General features: G+C 50.4%; 2 protein-coding genes across 2 annotated transcripts; one reads left to right on the top strand and one right to left on the bottom strand.

Annotated features, from left to right (window-relative positions):
- Nucleotides 1–3,187: 3,187 nt before the first annotated feature.
- On the bottom strand, nucleotides 3,188–7,266 carry MMAB (metabolism of cobalamin associated B). Its single transcript, XM_042865893.1, has 9 exons — nucleotides 7,184–7,266; nucleotides 6,920–6,981; nucleotides 6,752–6,845; nucleotides 6,606–6,663; nucleotides 5,460–5,532; nucleotides 4,970–5,067; nucleotides 4,601–4,665; nucleotides 4,108–4,167; nucleotides 3,188–3,735 (listed from the first exon to the last, which is right to left on the bottom strand). Exons 1-9 carry the CDS (start codon nucleotides 7,264–7,266, stop codon nucleotides 3,648–3,650), a joined length of 681 nt encoding a protein of 226 aa, XP_042721827.1. The 3' UTR covers nucleotides 3,188–3,647.
- A 216-nt stretch (nucleotides 7,267–7,482) lies between these two features.
- MVK (mevalonate kinase) lies at nucleotides 7,483–17,867 on the top strand. The gene is made up of 10 exons (XM_042865972.1): nucleotides 7,483–7,623; nucleotides 7,694–7,841; nucleotides 8,152–8,299; nucleotides 9,160–9,315; nucleotides 11,685–11,788; nucleotides 12,753–12,798; nucleotides 13,578–13,668; nucleotides 14,099–14,215; nucleotides 16,541–16,694; nucleotides 16,806–17,867. Exons 1-10 carry the CDS (start codon nucleotides 7,546–7,548, stop codon nucleotides 16,955–16,957), a joined length of 1,194 nt encoding a protein of 397 aa, XP_042721906.1. The 5' UTR covers nucleotides 7,483–7,545; the 3' UTR covers nucleotides 16,958–17,867.
- Nucleotides 17,868–18,880: the final 1,013 nt, after the last annotated feature.

The raw sequence follows: 18,880 nt of genomic DNA, 5'->3' as shown, positions 1-18,880 counted from the left end.
GAAAGCTGGCAACAGCCAGGCAGGCCTGCAAAATGCCTGCTTCTACAGTACCGAAAAGTGAGCATGAGCTTGTGGGGCTGGTTCTGTGCACAGTGAGGTGCTGGGACACTGCACATGGGGTATGGAGCAGAGCTGGATTGCTTGACCTGGAGTAGTGCTGGGGTCCCCCTCTCAAGCAGGGGCATATTTTGGGAGCAGACAGCTTTTCTTGCTGCTTCTTGCATCCTAAGTCCATGAGTTGCACTGCAGCCTGGTCGTTCCTCCATCTGACAGTACTGTGCTCTGGGCAGGGTCTGGCTGTGTGTTCAGGTGGATGGGCTGTATTGGCTCCCTGCAGCACTGAGCAGCATGAGATGAAGCATTCCTTAGAGCTTAGTTCTGACTCATTCCAGATGACTTTTCAGGAGCAGAGGACTTGACCCAATGGCAGAGGTGTCCCTTTGACATCTCCAGCTTGACAGAAGCAGTGCAGTGTGGCTGTGTACACCCCAAGACTTCCCCCATGGATGCAGCCCCAGTGCATCCCTCGGTGGGGGCACACGCATGCACCAGCCCTTCCTTCCCTGTGTTAGCAGAGGGAATGCTGCCTTGTATAAATTTACATACAACTTGGCAAAATGTATGTTTGTGTCATTTCTGCAAGAGCAGCAGCCGGCTCTGCTGCTTGCACATTGTGGTGGTAATAGAGGTGTTTGAGTTATAGTGAAACTTATTTCATTTTACAGCTCCTACAGCGTTAACAGATGTACAGGCGTCTGATCCAATCATGCAGCAAGAGATTTTGGGGCCAGTTCTTCCAGTTTTGACAGTATGTAAGCTAGGAGCAGCCATACATTTTACAAACAAGAATAAACGACCCTTAGCAATATATGTCTCTGCTGGCAGTTCCAACGTACTCATAAATAAGGAACCCTGCTAGGCAGGAATGTGTCGTCTGGGCTCTGCAGACGGTCAGCATGGACACAGCATCTGCCTTTCTCCCACTATATTAATGAGGTGCAGGCACTGGAATCCCTAGGTTGCATGGCCACATTTGCTGGGTGGGATTGAAGGACTTTGAAAAAGCACTAACACTTTACTAGTTTTAAAGCCTGTATTTAATTGCAGTGATTCTTTGCTCACCTGTGCCTTCTCTTGCTAAGCTCTGAGGCATTCCTGCCTGCTGTCCTGAGTGCCATCAGCTGCCAGCTGGGCCACACTAGAAGCTGGTGCAAAAGCTCCTGTATGCAGCATAACGGCCAGCAGCCCCTTTGATACAGGCAGGTGCTGTACAACCTGGTGCTGAAGCACTGGGCAAACACTGCAGGCTGAAAACTCACCAAAAGCAAAGTGTGGTGTCTGTGGAGCTTAGCTTTGCTGAGCTGTAGCTGCCCACGTGGCTGGGATTGCTCTCAGCCTGAGTTCTCCCAGTTTCTGAATTTGAGCCCTGTGCCTGCTTACCTGGAGAACAGAGGCACCCCACACACCAGCATCCCTCAGCTTCAGCCGTGCAGAAACAATTGCACAGACCTGTTAGGGTACAAAGAGAGAGCTGGAAGCTGAGTGAACCCTAATAAATTTAATCTCTACATCGTCTAAGAGCGTGGTAGCTGAATTTATTCCTCCTTGCACTCAAAACAATGCTAGCTTTGGTCCCAAAACAGTAGTGAGATTTCTTCCCCCCAGTTGGAAAAAAAAAAAAGAAAATACTATAAATCCATCCTGGAGCTGATTTATATAGCATTCATGAAGAATTTATATTGCAAAGAATTTTATTCAATTAAACTTGAAAAGCCTGGAGATTCTTAAGGTTCAGTAGTGATCACCGAGACAGAGCTATCATAAAACTGGATGGACTGTCTGGAGCAGGCATTGAGAAAATGTCTGATGTGACATTGCAGCTGACAGTACAGTCCAAATCAAGAGCATTTGTCATTGGGATGTGATACAGGCTAAGGTTTGGAAAATTACTCTGTGAAAAATGTGCATTAACAATAGCCATGAAATATGTGTTTCAAAAGAAAAAAGGTGAATAACGAGACGGCGGCGTCTGTTAGTGCTGGGTGTTCTTCACACTGACCCCCTTCTGATTAAGAGGTTAACACAAAAGCCAGAGTCTCTTTTGGGGAGCAACTTCAAAGTTGTTCCTACTTAAAATAATGGAACAGTGGAAACTGTGTGACTTCAAAGCTCCCACCACCAAGAGTGCCACCCTTACAGCAGGACAAGCACCCTTAACCTGTGCAATCACCTCGCAGCCCCCTGCCCTGTGATGCTCTTCCTTACAAGCAGACTGAAACCACCGTGGCTCACACACATCCTTCCAGATTACCAAGCTGTAAGAGACTTGGACTTCAACTGTAATGCCTGGCTATTCTGTATACAGAGTGAGTAGCAGGGTGTTAATGCATTCACTTGGCTGTAACACACTTGTTTACACACTGAGTATGTTTTTTGGCAGTCCAATCCATCAGGAAGCTGAAAAAGCTTCCAAAAGAGCCTAACATTCCTGAATTTTAGTTTGCTCTGTATCATGTAAATTGATACCGTTACATCTGCCAAAAAGGGCAAGTGAAGAAACAATGCAACAAAGCGTGCAGCTGTTCTGCGAGATGAAGCCTTCAGCTGACCTTGATGAGCTCCAACAGAGGATGTCTTCTGTGTTGGAAATACTGCTGTGATGTTTGCAGCCAGCATCTCCAAGCTTTAGGACACCTTCCAATGCCCTCTGCTGAATGCTCCGTGGGAGTGAAACTCCTCAGAACGTTCATAGGTCTGAGATATGAACACCTGTAGCTACTGGCCTCTTGCTTTCACCTCTCACTGCATCAGCTGAAGCTCCAGGCCCCTCATCACAACCCCAAGCTGGTCTCAAGGGGTCTCTGTGTGCTGGGAGGGGCAGCCCTGCAGGGACTCAACCCCAGCTAATTAAGCAGATCTTGCCTGCACACGACCTGTAGGATTTGGCCCTTCCTCTTTTAATCCTGTCCTACACAAACGTGTTCCTGGCAGAGGATGCGTGGGATTGCCAGCACAGACACATTTTTCACGTGCATAAAGAGAGACAGCCAGAGCCAAAGAATTCTAAGTGTGTTCCTGTAAATCTACACAGCTCAGCTTCAGCTAGAGCTGATGGATTGAAAGCAACTTAAAAAAGAAAAGCAAGCTGGGCTCAGTATTAAAGCATGACAGTTTAAGGGCCCTTTGGTACAAGTAAATCACATTTATTATTTCAAAGCTTGTGGACAGAGTTCCTGAATCTCAGCACAGTACCTGTTCTGTATGAGCATTATGACTTACAAAGGAAAGCTGATTGTTTTCTTTTCTTCATACCTCAGAGCCCTGTCAAAGTCTTTCCACAGAACCTGCTGCTGCCCAGGGAAATTAGGACAACTCCAGAAATCAGCTGGAGTTATTAGAAGTCTCACCTCTGCTCCAGGGCAAAGAGTAATTCTGAAACCAACACCACTGTGTTACTGAGAAGCCTAGTGAACAGAACAGCTGTGTTCCTTACAACATTTATGAACAAGGTCCTGATCATGTTCACTGGAAGTCTTTGGCAGCTCACATTCCCAATTCAGGCTTGCTCTCTTTCTCATCCATGCCTGGGGAAAGCACTCTGCTGGATTTAATTTTCCAAGGTCTACAACACAAACATCCCATTCCAGTTATGGTTCTGGCTTTGTATATATTTTCTCTTCCTTCCCTTCCTTCATTGCAGCATAACGTGCCAAAACGAAGAGGTAGTCGCTCAGTCTGTAAACCAAGGGAAGAGCAATGAAACTGCCACTCACATCAGGTGTAACCAGCAGCACGCAGCTGTGCAACAAAGCACGTTACAGCAAAGAACTGGAAGTAAAGCAAGGCAGAAAATCCACGCAAGAGGTGACTGTAGTCTTGAAGCAGAAAGTTAACTGGCTGCCCCCTCAGCACCCCAGTAGTCCCTGCACACACTTACAAGGCCATGCAACAATACTTTTTAAAAAGCTGCTTCTTCAGATTTCAAAATCTAGAAGGTAAACTCCTTGAAAGGTGAAGCCCCACAGTTTTACAGTGAGTGAGGGAACAACACCAAGCAAGCTTCAGCAGTACTTCAGCAGTACAGAAAAAGGAGATGGATTTCTTTACCTGTTTAAATATTTGGCCACGTTTGGATCTGCTTCCCCTGCTTGTACTAGAGGAACCACACTAGGCAAGAAAAGGAGTTTCAGTTTCAGTTTCAGGCAAGAAAAGGAGTTTTCAGCCAGATAAATATCTGGCTAGCTGTGAGCATTCTGGAGCATCAGACCTCACCACATTCTGCCTGTCAGCATGCCAGCTTTCATACCTTCTCACCTACAAAGTGTACATAGCAAACAGGATACTAGCTGAAAACAGATGCATCTCTACACAAACCTGTCCTTTCTGAAGTTCTTGGCTCATATGAGCCAGTCCAGGGGAGGAAAGAGAGATTTAGTTTTTTTTGCTGACTGCACTCTAGGAATTTGACTAACACAAACATGCAGAGCTGAGTGCAGAACAGCTATGGTCAGTTGCTCTGGTTGTGACAATCTGCTCTTGTTGTAACAGTATGATCACCTTCTGTCCATTTTATTCAGTTACACTAACAGCCAACACTCACCACCTCTCAGCTCTGCGACAGACAGCTCGGGAAAAATGGAGAGCAGCACTGCTTTTACCTCCTGACTGAAACAACAATGAAACAGCACATCAGTGTCTGCTAACAACAGGTAACCATTCACCTTACTGTAGAATTGCAGCAAAGCTTATCACATCTCACACACGCACAACTAAATGCTGCATTATGTGGCAGAAGGATGGAGAAATTTAACTTGACCTGTTCCTTCTCTCTGCTTTCCTTGGTATTTGTCCACACAAAAAAACAGCTTCACAACCTGTTTTCCCCCAGCTCCCAAGGCAAACAGTAAAGCAGATTTACCCTAACAAGGCCAGCCTTCTCCTGTCAGTGAGTGGCATAAGCAGTACCTACTGGCAAGATGAAAGCTCTAAGCAGAGGAAGCTGCTCTGAATATCTGTCAATCCACTTCTCCAGCTCCAGAACAGGCTCCTCACTAAAAGATGTTCTTTCTACAGAGAGAAAAGAAAAGTCAGCTACAAGAAATGCAGGAGTCATTCAGCCTACAGATAGGGCTCTACTTTCACGTTTCTTAGACCAGCAAATCTTGAGAACACATCCGAAAAAAAATCATCTTGCTGGAGCAAGTCCAGCTCCCCATTCGGCAGCTGTGGCTGCGTGTCAATTTTGGGGCAGTGCCCCAGGGCAGCTTAGTCTCGGTCACACAGATGCAGCAGCAGCAGCTTGTGAGACCACGTGCTGCTCATTCAGCACCCACACACATGGTGTGGAGCAGCCCTTGGGCAGCTCTGATCACCACCAGCTGGGAGAGCCTCCCCATCGCCAGTGTGAGATGCACTGGATGCAAGACCTGTTAGCCCAGGAAAGGACCTCTGAGGCTTACTTAAGTGAGCTTCCCTGGCTGAGGAGAGAGGTGTTGCGATGTTGGAGCCCACATCCTGCAGCATACACTGGACCTAGATGTGGCAATCGAGACAAAAACAAGAAGTGCTTCCATTATCCCTTGATGCTCCAGTACAACCGCAGCGAGCTCTGGGAGGCGACAGCTGGTTGTGCTGATTAAAGAAGATCCTACCCTTGTTGTTCATCATCCCCAGCCTGCTGGCAGGAGGGATCAGATAAGTGCTCCCTAATTGCTTTATGAGAAGCCAGATTACCACGTGCACTCGTTTTCACTGGCACATTAAGCCACCCTGGCTGACTGTGCAGAGAGCAGGCCAGGATGTGCTCATATAATCCCTTTGCTGGTAGAACACCAAAGCAGTAACCTCTGAAGGAAAAGCAGTGACAAACAGTTGGAGACAATGCTGGCTTGATGGCACAGCTGTTTCCAAAAGGAGCATCTCTCCATTACCTGAGATATTTCAGAGGCAACTTAGTAAAGCTTTGTAAGATCTCTAATTAGCTTCTTTTGAGTTCCTCTCCATAGCAAAGCTCATTAGTATAACCCACACACTGCAACAGTGGGAGCTGTCTCCCACCATCACGCCCACACGGTTACATCCCCATTTCAAAACTGAGGCTACATGAAAAACTAAACTCATGCCTGTGACTGCATAGAGGAACAGATCTGGGTACACGCTGTCTGAATCACCAAGGTTGGAAAGGACCTACAAGATCATCCAGTCCAACCATCGGTGGATCACCAACAGTTCTCACTAAACCACGTCCCTCAACACAATGTGCAAATGTTCCTTGAACACCTCCAGGGTCGGTGCCTTCACCACCTGCCTGGGCAGCCCATTCCAGTGCCTGACCACTCTTTCAGAAAAGTTAGCAGTATTTCCTAACATCCAGCCTGAATCTCCCCTGGCACAGCAGAGCAACTGCCCACAACTGACCTACGTGATTTACTACCATCCTTTCTGGCTAAAAATGTTTACTCCTTAGAGAGCAATCAATCACGGCACAGAGTCTAGACGCTATTTTAACACACAATACTAGGTTAATTCAGTTCCTATGTGTCAACAGGAGTATTTAAGAATACGTGCAGTCAGCACAGCGGGTCAGGCCTATCATCAACACTCACCTTGTGAAGCTGTTCAACAAACGCATGGCCCTTCTCACTGCTCAGCTCGCTAGCAAGCCTGCGAGCAGAGAAGTGGGGTCAGCTGGAAGCAAAGCCACAGCTGTGTGTGTGTTATTCCCTGAGCAACGTGGGCTATCAGGGCTCACCCGATGGCGGAGCTCAACTCATCCGTCGTCCCCAGAGCTTCAAAGATGCGGTCAGCCTTCGGCCTCCTCTCCCCAGTGAAGGTGCTGGAGAAGCCTTTGAGAAGCGCCCGGGTAGGAGGCTGGCAGCCGTGCGGCGCCCCGTGCTCCCCGCTGCCTGCTCAGCCTTACCTTCATCTCCCGTCCTCGTGTAGATCCTGGGGCTGCGGGCGCTGCGAGGGCCTCGCTCAGGGCTGCGGAGACCCAGGGCGTGAGGGAGGCACGGACACCGAGGGGGAAAAGGCGTCGAGGGGCGGGGGGCGTGCAGGCCCCGAGGGGGCGCTGGGAGAAGGCCGGGAGCACCCAGGCTTCGAAAGGAGCACAGCGCCGTGGGAAGGCCCACAGAGACCGAGCCCTGAGGGCACCCTTAGCCCAGCTCCGCGCTCACTCACTCACCCGCCCGCTTTGCAGCTCCGTCCTCGCCCCGCCAGCGCCCACAGCGCCCTGCCCAGCCCGCACCCCGCCGCCCGTCGCAGCATTCCTCCCGGCCGCCGTAGCCTCCGGTCCCGCTCGGCCCTCGTCCCTCCTCGTCGCCGTCACCCCAGCGCCGCGCCACTCCGCGACGCCGCTTCCCGATTGGCTGCTCTGAAACCCCGCCCCCGAAAAGAGCTCGGCGATTGGTTCGAGCGAGGCGGGGCGAGGCGCGGCGAAGCCGCTATTGGTTAGCGGCGCCGTCACTCCGCTTGGAGGTCGGCGCGTGGTTGAAGCCGCGGCGGAGCGGGACCCTCGGAGTTCGCGGCGTTCTCATCTGGGCGGCGATGCCGGAGCGTGGCCTACTGGTGTCCGCCCCGGGGAAGGTGATCCTGCACGGCGAGCACGCCGTGGTGCACGGCAAGGTAAGGACCCCGCTGTCCCGGCGCTCCGCGGAGCGGTACGGCCCCGCTGACGGCCCCGTCTCTCCCTCAGGCGGCCCTGGCCGTGGCTCTGGGTCTGCGCACCTTCCTGCGGCTGCGGCACGGCGATGGAGAGCGGCTCTGCGTCCGTCTGCCCGGCGTCGGAGTGCGGAGGGAATGGGACGTGGCCGAGCTCCGCGTCCTGCGGGGTCGCATCGCAGGTGGGGCGGCGAGGCATCTCCATCCTCGCGGATAGGGTCGGGGCCGTGGGTGCACTGCAGGCGGTGGGAACAGACGGCCTTCGGGGGTCCTTTCCACCTCCGACCGCTGTGTGTAGTGTAGATGTGGGGCTGAGGGCGTACAGGATGCTCGGGTTGCTTTTGTTTTATCGGGTATCAGGGAAAGGTTCTTCGCCGAGAGGCTTGTAGGTGGAACGTGAAGGTAGCTCCTGTTCTTGTAAATACGGCTTTTTCAAGTTGAACAATTTTCTGGTTTCTAAGTGTTGAAATTCTCCCCTGCTTGCCTCCATAGCTGACTTTGATGAATCAAAGTCCCCCAGCATAGAACAGCTGGATGTGCTGAAAGAGTTTGCTGGAATCGCTGCCGATGCCTCAGCTCCTGACAGCCTTGCAATTCTTGCCTTTCTTTATATGTGTCTGGCTATTTCAGCTAAGTATGGGTAAGGTTGTCTTCTTGCCCCAAAATAAACATGCTGACTTGAGCTTTCATCTTTAATTGCTTCTCTAAAGTCATAGGAAGAAAGCAAATATTTGATGCAAAAGAAGAAATTAAAGGGAATCGTGCTTTATTTAGGCTCTGTGCACCTCAGGGACTCTTTCAGAGCTCTGAGTTCAGAGGATGGGGTGCCCCAGGCAGGTGGGCTGGGAGTCATCTGCTCCCATTTAAGCACCTGACTTTGAGATGCTTCAATCACTGTACCCTTCCTGTACAGTCAGCGGAAGCAGATAGACAGACATCTGTTGTGGCCCAGCAGGAGGTTTCATTAGACTAGAAGAATGTCTGCGGAGGTGAGCTGTGAATTCAGTGCCTGATACCTTTTGTGGGCTGAGTCTCCTTCAAAATTTGAGAATGTGGGGTCACTACAGCTCAGGGCTGTTGTAGCCCAGATAAGTTCAGTGGAGAAGGGGGCACATGGCCACAAATGTGCATGTTTCAGTGTACATCAGCTTCTTGCTCCAGAGGAATGCAATAATACAGTTGTGAGTTTGTATCATGCTTCCAAATCTTTGAAGGGACTCTTTTTGGTGCTGCCCAAGCACTTAGTTACAAAGTGCCCTCGACAAGCTGTGCTAATCATAGATCCGATTCAGCAAGGCTTTGTTCTAGCACAATGGCTTAGTGAGGCTACTCAGCTGTGCTAACTGAAGCCCCTGTGCCTCGGATGTGTTATGCATGTGCTGATGTTGCCAGTTTTCGCCAGCTTTTCCTGTGATCTGTCCCCATCGGCATCTTTTGCCTTTGAAACGTTTCAAGATGGAATTCGAGGTCACCATTACCACCTGTGTGTTTGTGTTTCAGAGATGTTCCCAGCGTGGACATAGCCGTGTGGTCTGAGCTGCCCACAGGAGCTGGGCTGGGCTCGAGTGCTGCCTATGCTGTGTGCTTGGCGGCAGCACTGCTGCATGCCTGCAGAGCCATCTCCTGCCCTCTGAAGGATGGGGAGGCCACAGCCAGGTAATGCCTCCAAGAAGCCTCCCTTCCTTCAGCATGCACGTTAGGGCTGTGGGAGGTTCTGTTTGTGCCCCATCTTAGCAAATTCCAGTATCTCTCTTGGTCTCTCTGTCCAACTGGTTGTGGTGGTAGGACCCTGAACCCAGCTCCTTTCCCTTCCCCTCCCATTGCTGCCTGTCTTCCCAGCAGCAGAGGTGTGCCCTGCCCAGGGCTATGTGAATCCTGTTTACAGTTCATTCCTTCTGACAAAAGCAGCTGGATGCAGAGATTTGGTGAAACTCACACATTCGACTCACTGTTTGCTTTGTAAGATGCAGATAGCTTTATTTTGTCATGAAAGTAACACACATTCTTTAATGTGGTAGATAAATATATTTTTTAAAAAACCTCTATTTCTTCTCTGTGATCATCTTTTAGGTTTTACTTTGAGTCCTCAAGGAGTCAAGGATTCTTTCTGTCTTTGTTTCCCTGTGTTTTCACATGGATCATTATTTTTTTCCTGCATGTGGTCCATTTCCTTCTGATTTCCTACCTGAGTTTTCTCTTTATCAGTGGCTGCTGAAAGGGAATTTCTTTCCCTCCACCCTGCGTTGCTTTCCGTTGGAGCTCAGTCTTGAAAAACTGGTCTGCTCTGCTGTGTGTCTAAGGAGGCTCTGTTTAAAGATGCATATCACAGCTGGAGCTGCAGAACCCTCCATTGTTCACTGTCTGCCAGGTGCAACCCTTTATAGCTGCCTTCTGTGGATTTTATGTGGGCCTGAAAGTGAAACAGCAAGCGAGGGGATGGCTGTGTTCTGCTTCAGAACCTGAGCTAGCAGTCTGACCCAGAAACACGTTCCTAAAAGGAGCCATTTGTGAGCTGTGCTCAGGCGGATCTCCCTGTAGTCAGAAATGAAAGGCCAGTTCTGAACTAGACAGCGAGCAGCATGGATGTCTTCATCCCCTGCTCTCACTTCTTAGCTTCAGCTTGAATACAGCATGCTTTTTTTTCCTTCCAGCTGGCACGCAGAGGGGTGAGAGATGGGGGTGTCAGACTTCAGAAGGTTTTTGCTTAACATGGCAAGAAAAGAACAGCGTGATATAATGACTCCTGTGTAGAGAAGAATCGCAGCCTCTCAAAGAGGATTAAAAACAAGTGGTTTACAGCAAACTGCGCTTCTATTTTGAGGAGTGGTGGTGTGAGCTGTTTTCATGAATGCTTCGCAGATTAAATGTTGGCAAGTGAAATTAAAGAAGTGTGGAGATGGATGAAGATGTTCAGCTGTGGCCTGGGGAAATGGGGAGCTCTATTAAGAGGTTTCCAGGTTACAGGTGGCTCTCGTGATTTCTGCCCTGCCTTAGCAGTGGTCAGTAACTGTTTCCCTTGTTTAAGGGTGCTTTATGCTTATCTAACATCTGTGCCTCTGTTATGTTGTTCCTGTTTGGGGCCCCGTATCCTAAAAACCTGTTGAACGTGCATTGTCACTGCACCAAACACCAGCTTTGGTCTCAGCAGAGCATCACTGCTGCTGGGCTATCTGATGCTCCTATGCATCAGGCCATCCTAACAGCAGCTTGGGATGTGTGTGTGGGCTGCAGAGCCCGAGTGTTACAGCAGAGTGCAGGGTGCCAGCTGGATCCCTGGGGCTGGGTTTGAGGTGTTCGTTTATGGCAGAGTCAGAGGCAGGGTTAGAAAACTGCTGAATTCTGGGCTGTGTTTGTGTGGGTGCTGCCTTGCACAGGCAGGCCCAGAGCTGTAGGCTTTTGAGAAGATATTGTGGTGACGCTGCAGCCAACGAGGGCTTGGTAACTGGCAGCTCTGTGTTTGCTTTTTGTGCTGCTGCAGCCTGTTAATTAGTATGTTCAGTCAGGGGCCTTGATCCTTGCTGAGTGTGACCCAGCACCAAGCCCTTTGTGCCAGCATTTAAACTCTCAAAGCACTTACCAACGTGTGACTGCTTTTAAGGCAACAGAAAGCCCTGTTCCTGTGTTTTTAGCATAACACCTCGAGGTTCAGCATTTGGTTCCCTTTTGTGTTGTAAGTGCCAGCACCCAGCGTGCCACAAAGTGTTAGGAGTTAATCCCTAAAAATCAAAGTCTTTGCTGGAGCTACTAAATCAGTCCTAACAGCATCTTTTGACCCAAATTGTGAGGCTTCTGCAGCTGAGCAGCTGGCAATTAGAGACTGGAGTTACACGTGTGAAATGCAACTACTAGGGCTCTCTTGCTGCATTTGCTGTCTTGTGTGTCAGCAAGCAGGATCTCAGGCCAAGGTGTGTGGGAGCAATGTCAGGGGGTGGGGATGGGTCTGGGCTTGCATTGATGTGCTTCTTTCTGTCACTCCTTGTGTGCTGGTTTTGGTTGTGCGTTTGAGTCTTTTTCTTGCCTTCCAGATGGACAGAAGAAGAGATGAGACTGATCAACAGCTGGGCCTTCCAGGGGGAGCGTGTGATCCACGGCAATCCCTCGGGTGTGGATAATGCTGTTGGTACTTGGGGTACGTGTGTTTGCTGCTCCCCAGCACAGGGCTCTGAGGTGGTGGAGCACCTGCCACATTTCTGTTCTCTGCTGCAAACTGTGTGTCAGCTGTGGAAGGCAGTGAGGAGACACCACGAGCTGCAGTTCTGCAGATAATAAGACTTGTTTGAGGTTGCTGCAGGAAAGCTGGGTAGAACAGGCTGCTCACTGCACCAAGGGAGGGCAGAGGGAGCAGAAACTCCCAAAGATCTCCGTTTGGACCCTTCTCTGTTGGTTTATCCCAGCTGTGGGCTGGGACTGGGGTGTTGCTGCATTCCCTGGACAGAGGTCCTGCTGCAAAGTACTGGAACTTAAACATTCTGCTGTGAGCAGAGAAGTGTAATCCTGTCCCAAAAATAATGCAGGAGAAAAATGCTGTCAGACAGCTGTCATTTACCTTCAATTAGTAGAGACTTCCAAGTGTTTTGGAAGTGTCTGTGGAGATTTTCTTGTAATAATCATTCTAATGAGACCTAATCTCAATGCCTTGGTGAAAGCAGGAGCCAAGAGAGAGATTCCTTCCGGACGGTGGAATTCCATGCTGCTATGAGTGCACACACTCAGTCTGATCTGAAACCCAGTGCTTGGCTCTGCCCCAGGGAATCGCTGCTCGATTCTTCGGTGAAGATTTAATGCTGGCCAAACTCTTTGCCTTTAAAAAAATAATAATAATAAAAAATACTAAATTAATGCAGTTCTGGAGTAGAGGAGAGCAAAGGGAAAAGCTCTGGGTTAACTGCGTCCAGCCAGACCCTCTCATTAAGTCAGCAGGGTTAGGCAGATTCATGCTGTCTGAGAACATGGTTCATTTAGCTGGTGTTTCTTGCAATTACTGTCATATGCTCTGGGTGAGGTTCTGAAGATGAAAGACCTTCTGTCTCTTACGGCGCTGCGTTATCTCTCAGCTCGCTGTGTACTCAGACAATGCATGTATTTTACTTTAGGTGGAGCCCTGAGATACCAATCAGGAAAGATCACATCATTAAAAAGGTAATATTGGAGTTTAAAAATAACACTTGCATACGGTGGGTGGAATATGTCAAAAACGTATAGGGTGGATGTTACATTGTGGGAGATTGATGAGAGATTGCTGGCAGCGTCGTGGAAGGGCAGCCAGAACTTGCTGTGGGTGTGGGTAGCTTGAGTGTTGTCTTGGTTTGGAGTGGACGAGAACAATGAAATGTTTGGTCATTATCTGACATAAGATGAACACAGCACAGAGGATCAATATTAATTTCATGGCATTATGGGCAGCAGGAACGGATCTGCTCCTGGCAGCAAATGACATTGTGGGGAGGGGGAACTTCTGCTTACCTGGTGACAGGACTGTGTGAAAACCAAGCTGCAGAGAGCAAGTCCAGGTCCTGGATCTTCCCTCTGCCTCCTGCCAACCAAGTATAATCGGACTCCATTAAAATCTTTCACAGTGCATGAAATTGCTCTATTAGCACTTAATGGCTACTGCTGGCTGGTCTCACAGATAGCATTTTGAAGAGAATTTTTACTTGAAAAACACAAATTTCACTAACTACATCACAGTCCTGTTTACGACACTGGTACAGTTGCTCACTGTAACTAAGAGTAAGGAGTCTGAACCCAGCCAGCACTTGAGTGCCTGCTTAACTTTCCACAAACTGATGGACTCCTTGTCTTGGGTGTGTTACTCAGATGGGACTTATGGGGTGGGGTGTGAGGGAGCTGTCTGATGGGCAGCTGCTGGGGTACAGGGAAGGGAAAAAGGCTGGGGATGGATGTCTTGTTGCTTGCAGGGTGCCGACGCTGAGGATCTTGCTGACCAACACAAAAGTCCCACGAAGCACCAAGGTCCTGGTGGCTGGGGTCAAGGAGAAGATCCTGAAGGTGCAGTGTCCACATGGCTGCAGGGTTGGGTGTGTGTGGTGAGCTGGTGTGAGGACATAACCCTGTGAGCTCAGATCTTGTGCAGGGCCCACAGGAGCTCTTGTGAACTTTCTCATGCCTGCTGCATTCCTGCTTGCTCCTCTCTTACATGCAGATCCTCTGGGAGCAAGAGTTCAGCTTCCTTCTCTCTAAAATTAGCAGGGCTTGCTGCAGAAATCACAGTCTTGCAACCAAAGAATAGCTCCTTCCTCTGGTTTCTGCAGGTGTGAGCTACTTAGCATCAGCCTGCTCTGCACTGGGCTTTTCTGTCAATGAATAGCACTGAATGGGGAAGGAATTGTTCAGCTCCACAAGACCAGGGCTGGTTTTATCACAGTAGCATTAGGTCGAGTGAGCAGTCTGCTCACATCTCTCCTTTCTTGCTTCTCAGTTCCCTGCTATAATGAACCCCGTGCTGGACTCCATCGATGCAATTTCCCAGGAGTGCCAAAGTGTTCTGGAAGCGATGCCTACAAATCCATCACCAGAGTATTACCCTGTGCTGGAGGTAAGGGGCTTGTTCACCAGTATTTTTAGACACTGTTACTGTTGAACATCAAAATGTCATTTAAAGAACATTAGGTCTAAGAAAGAATTTGATAGCAGGAAATGTTCAGGTCACAGTGAAACTGTGGTCTCTGTGTGATGCTTTTAATGCCCTTCTGCGAGTCAAGGGACAAAATGCTGCTCGTGCCTCTCTGCAGCAATGCACAGGGATGGAGCGTCTCTGCTTTGGGGATTTAGAGCCATAGAGGTTTTGTTTCCCTTTGCCAAGAAATGGGAAGTGTTTGGCCTTGAGATACTGCCTCCCCCCACTGCAGCCAGACACAGTGGCTCTGGCAGGCGCTGTGCAGTCATTGCTCTGTCACTGCCAGGTCTGGAGCAAAAGCAGAGAGCCAGGAGCCACTGGTTTGTGATGGACTGGTTACAAGCCAGCTCCCATCGCTCACCACTCATCCTGGCTCCAGAGAATAACAAACGAAACGATGGCCAGAGCTGACCTGACGTTGATGCATGAGGTGCATACAAAGATCTGCATTTGTCTTGGCTTTGTTTGAAGGAGGAGAGGCTGCTGTGGTGGGGGGGAGACGCTCTTCCGAGTAAAAGAAGTTTTTTTTGCAGAGCTGAGATTGCAGCATCAATTCCTCCAGCTGCAGGGTGAGGACACGTGGCAGCATCCCAGCTGATGCAAGCCTGGCTTGGACTGGCCAGGGTGCCAGCTGACTTGGATAGGACCCATTTGGTACCAGCCGTACAGCTCTTTGACAGCATCTGAATCCTTTGGCTCTCTGAGAGGATCTCTGCTTGTCTTTGCTGCCACTGGCAGGAATGGCAGGCTGTGCCCTTCCCACACAAGTCAGCGAGCTTCCTGTCCCAGCCCTCCCCAGGGCAGCAGTGCAGAGCTGGTCTGCGTGCAGTCCTTTCCCTCTGTGCTGCATCTCATGCTGCGTGGGGATGAGCTGCTCCTGGGACCTCTTTTTAGCAAAGTCCTGCTCACTTTCTACAAAGAGGATGGTAGGATTTTGGTACCCATTGTGGGGGGATGAAGGCAGAGCTGGGGAGATCCAGAGGCTGTTTAGAGCATGACTTCAGACAGCTCCTCCCCACCTCAGTGCCACATTACTTGAGCTGTCAGGAGCGTGGGGCAGAGGAGTGCTTCTGTGGGATGCTCTGAGGTGTGCTTTGAGATCCTTGTATGGAAGGTGCCAGAGAGTCTTGCATACGATGCCTGGGAAGCAGAATTGCAGTGAGCTGGTCCCTGCATTGAATCTGTTGGTTTGTTTCAAGTCTGAAGAGCCCACAGAGACACAGATGATTATATGCAGCATATACATATATATATTTGGCTGCTTCTGAAATAGGCAGTTCTGGACAGCATTGCATTTGAACCATCGAACTAGTCTAGTGTGTCATAAGCTGTCATCTGATTCCTGGCAGACTTTGGATCAGGAGATGACAGGTGTCTTGGATCATCATAGAGAGCGCTGTGCCCTCGCTCAGGCATATAAAGAGGCCTCTGCATGGACGTCTGTCCAACCCAGCACAGAACTTGTGATGTATGCACTCTGCATGCAACTGCCTAATTCATCCCCTTGCAGGTAGAGTCCTCATTCTGCGTGGTGCTGGCATGAGACCCGAGGGCAAGCAGTGTGACTGACACTGCCTGCAGCATCCCTCCCGGCTCACCCAGCACTTTCCTCTGTTCCTCAGCCCCACACCTGTGGCACAGCATGGCTTGTGCCACTCTTGAAAGGTGTGAGGTCCCTCTCGACCCCGCTGTGCTGGGTACCAGGTTCTGGCAGTGCTGCAAGGCCCCTTGGCTCGTAGCCCAGGGAGGGGGATACCGCATCGCCTCTCCAGCAGTGTCACTTCTGAGTTGGCTGTGTCAGAAGTCCCCTGGATTTAGTTACACTGGATAGATGGCGGCGTGGGGTGACAGGCAGCGATGAGCAGAGCTGGCTTTGTGCCCTTCCCACGGCCAGCAAGGGGCTTGTTCAGTCTCCGGCTCAATGCCCATGTGATGGAGGAGGCAGAACAGCTGGGAGGTGTCAGTGAGCTCTGATTTAGCACCTGAAATAAACATCCACAAGGATTTTCCCTGTCCTGAGTAAGGAGGTCCAGAAGCTGTTGTACCACTGTCACTGTGGTGTGCAGAAGCAGCACAAGTAATGGTGGAGGCAGGGACAGGCAAACAGCACGGGTTCTGGCCTTGACCTTGGTGCCGAGAATGCTGGTGACCAAACTCCCCACAGAAATGAGGTGGCTGTGGGTTGGCTGGGAAGAGAAGCTGTCACCGTGTGTGCTCATCCCCCGTGTCTGCAATTGCTTTTAGGAACTGTTTGATATAAACCAGCACCATCTGAATGTCATCGGGGTCGGCCATCCTTCCCTGGACCGCCTGTGCCGGGTGACAGCCTCCCATGGTCTGCACAGCAAGCTGACCGGGGCTGGCGGCGGCGGCTGCGGCATCACCCTGCTGCCACCAGGTCAGTGCTCCCTTCTCACCCTGCACGAGGCCGTAAGGGTGCAGTCCTCCCCCTGGCTGCCTGCTCCTGCCCCCGCTGACTCTCTGGCTGCTCTTGCCTTCCTCTTGGCAGATGCCACCCCTCTGGCCGTGGAAGCAGCCAAGCGAGACTTGTGTGCCTGTGGATTTGAATGCTGGGAGACCGACATCGGGGCCCCCGGGGTGACCCTGCACTCCTCCTCGTCTTTAAATGCCGAAGTGCTGCACGTGCTCTCCGAGAGTTAAGCTCCCAGCCCTGGCAGGGCTGAGCTCCCAGCACTGCATCCTCAGAGCGGTGGCTGGCTGTGCCCTGCGTGCTGCTGGGTGCTTCTCCCCAGTGCTGGGGGTGCGGAGCCAAGTTCAGGTCTGGTGTCAGAGGGAGGGGGGGCTGCAGTGAGGATCCAGAAGCGACTGCTTGCACTTGTGCTGGGTTGGAGTCAGACTCTCAACGAAATCCTGGTTTGAATTTACTTACTCAACTGCTGTGCTAATCTCAAGGGGCAGGAGGAGAGGGTCTGGGCTGGATTCCAGCACAGATGATGACACTTTGCTGGGTTCTCCTGCTTCAGATGCATGTGGTGTCTCTTCTCCTCTCCCTCGGCGTCCTGTGCGGGTGTGCAGTCAGGCTGCCGAGGCGGATGTGCAGAGCGCTGTGACATTTTTGGGTGAGAAGTGTCTTGGCAGCTCAGGGCTTGACACTTGGGTCTCTGTTTCTCCTGGATTCCAGTTCACAGTGGAGAGGAAACGTTTAAGTAGAGCTCTTACCTGTTACTAATTAAGACTAAGATAATTAAATTGGAAAAAAAATGGTAGCACAACCCTAATGAAATTGTCACTGTTTTCCCCCTTTCCCATAATTTCTGTCTGGGCTGATAAACAGGGTCCTATAGCCAGACTGGTTTCTGCTCATATGCACGAGGTCTGGTTCATATGTTGGCTGTTCAAGGGGTAATTCCATAGGAGCCAGGTATTAAAGCTGCAGGGGTGGGGGTGCCTTTCTCTTCCAGGGCAGGGATATAAAAAAAAAAGAAAAGATGAAGTGTGAGAAGTTGAGGTCTACCAGCTCTAGGATCTTGGCATCCTGGTGACCAGGTTTATTTCACTGGTAGGCATAGAACTGTCTGGTTTTAATAAAGTGATATTTTATACATGCAAAGCGTTCTTTGATAATTATGTTGGCTACAAAAGGGGAAAAAGTACCTTACGCTGCTTCAATAAAAACAGGTTTCAGATGCTGGTTTTCTACATGTCTAATTACAATTCCAATTTGCATCCGAGAACGGCTTTACACTAATCACAAGTCAGAAAGCCTGATAAATAATTTACCATTTCTTAATACAGCGTAATCAATGTGAGTATCTGGATGCGTGTTGACTCCCTGGCTGCTTACATGTGTCTGTAGCTTCTCCTTGTGAGCACAAAGGAATGCCAGATTCTCTGTGATGAAACTTCGCTTCAAAACAACGTGTCTGGGGTTGATCCTCATTAGGATGCTTTGCTTTCCTTAGAAGGAGGCCTTGCAGCCATGGTAGGCAAAGAACTGAATACAAGTTTCTGTTGCTTTAAATCAGAATTAACACTGGTGATTTCAGCAGATCAACTCTTTAGCCCGGTGCGGTGAAATCCAGCACTCCTGTAGTGTGAAGGGAACAGCAGTGCAGCCCCTTAGATGTTACCTTGGGCTGTGCCCAGCCTGACTGTGCTGGTGGCACTGCAGCGTGCTGTGAGCTGAGCTGCAGGCGTGCAGCTCCTGGAGGTGGCTGTGGCCCAGCTCTGTGGGATGCCAGCAGGGCAGGTTCATCTTCATCAGGCCGAGTGTCACCAAGCCAGCTGCCTCGTGCCTCTTGTTGCTGGGGACTTGCCACCTGGCACGAGGCTCCCAGTCCTTGGGGAGGCACTGGGGCGGTGGTCTCTGATGCAGAAATCTGAGCAGCAGCTCCTTTGCTTTATAGCAGCTGCCAAAGAGCCATCTGATGGCAATAACCCTGTACTGGCTGGGTCCTTGTGCTGTGGACTCCTCCAGTTACCGGCCTGCTGAGCTGTGCGAGCCCTTCACCAGCAGTCACACCTGCTGGCTGTGCTGTCTCTGCTTCATTTTTCATCTTTCAGCTGTGCCAGGGCTGAAGCTGGAGGCCTCAGCTCTACCCACAATGAACTCCACGGAGATCT

Source organism: Lagopus leucura, unplaced genomic scaffold (genome assembly GCF_019238085.1).
Source record: "Lagopus leucura isolate 7727_CA_CO unplaced genomic scaffold, USGS_WTPT01 Super-Scaffold_806, whole genome shotgun sequence".
In the NCBI taxonomy this organism is placed as follows: Eukaryota; Metazoa; Chordata; class Aves; order Galliformes; family Phasianidae; genus Lagopus; species Lagopus leucura.
This window is presented reverse-complemented; position numbering and strand designations above follow the sequence as displayed.

Bases quoted from the DNA above. Each gene is read 5' to 3' on its own strand.
- MVK (XM_042865972.1), top strand. From the start codon at position 7,546: ATGCCGGAGCGTGGCCTACTGGTGTCCGCCCCGGGGAAGGTGATCCTG. The intron at 12,799-13,577 runs GTAATATTGGAG...TGTTGCTTGCAG, and splicing joins AAGATCACATCATTAAAAAG to GGTGCCGACGCTGAGGATCT. The intron at 14,216-16,540 runs GTAAGGGGCTTG...AATTGCTTTTAG, and splicing joins AGTATTACCCTGTGCTGGAG to GAACTGTTTGATATAAACCA.
- MMAB (XM_042865893.1), bottom strand. From the start codon at position 7,266: ATGCTGCGACGGGCGGCGGGGTGCGGGCTGGGCAGGGCGCTGTGGGCG. The intron at 6,846-6,919 runs GTAAGGCTGAGC...CGCTTCTCAAAG, and splicing joins CACGAGGACGGGAGATGAAG to GCTTCTCCAGCACCTTCACT. The intron at 3,736-4,107 runs GTAAAGAAATCC...CTTGGTTTACAG, and splicing joins GTGGCCAAATATTTAAACAG to ACTGAGCGACTACCTCTTCG.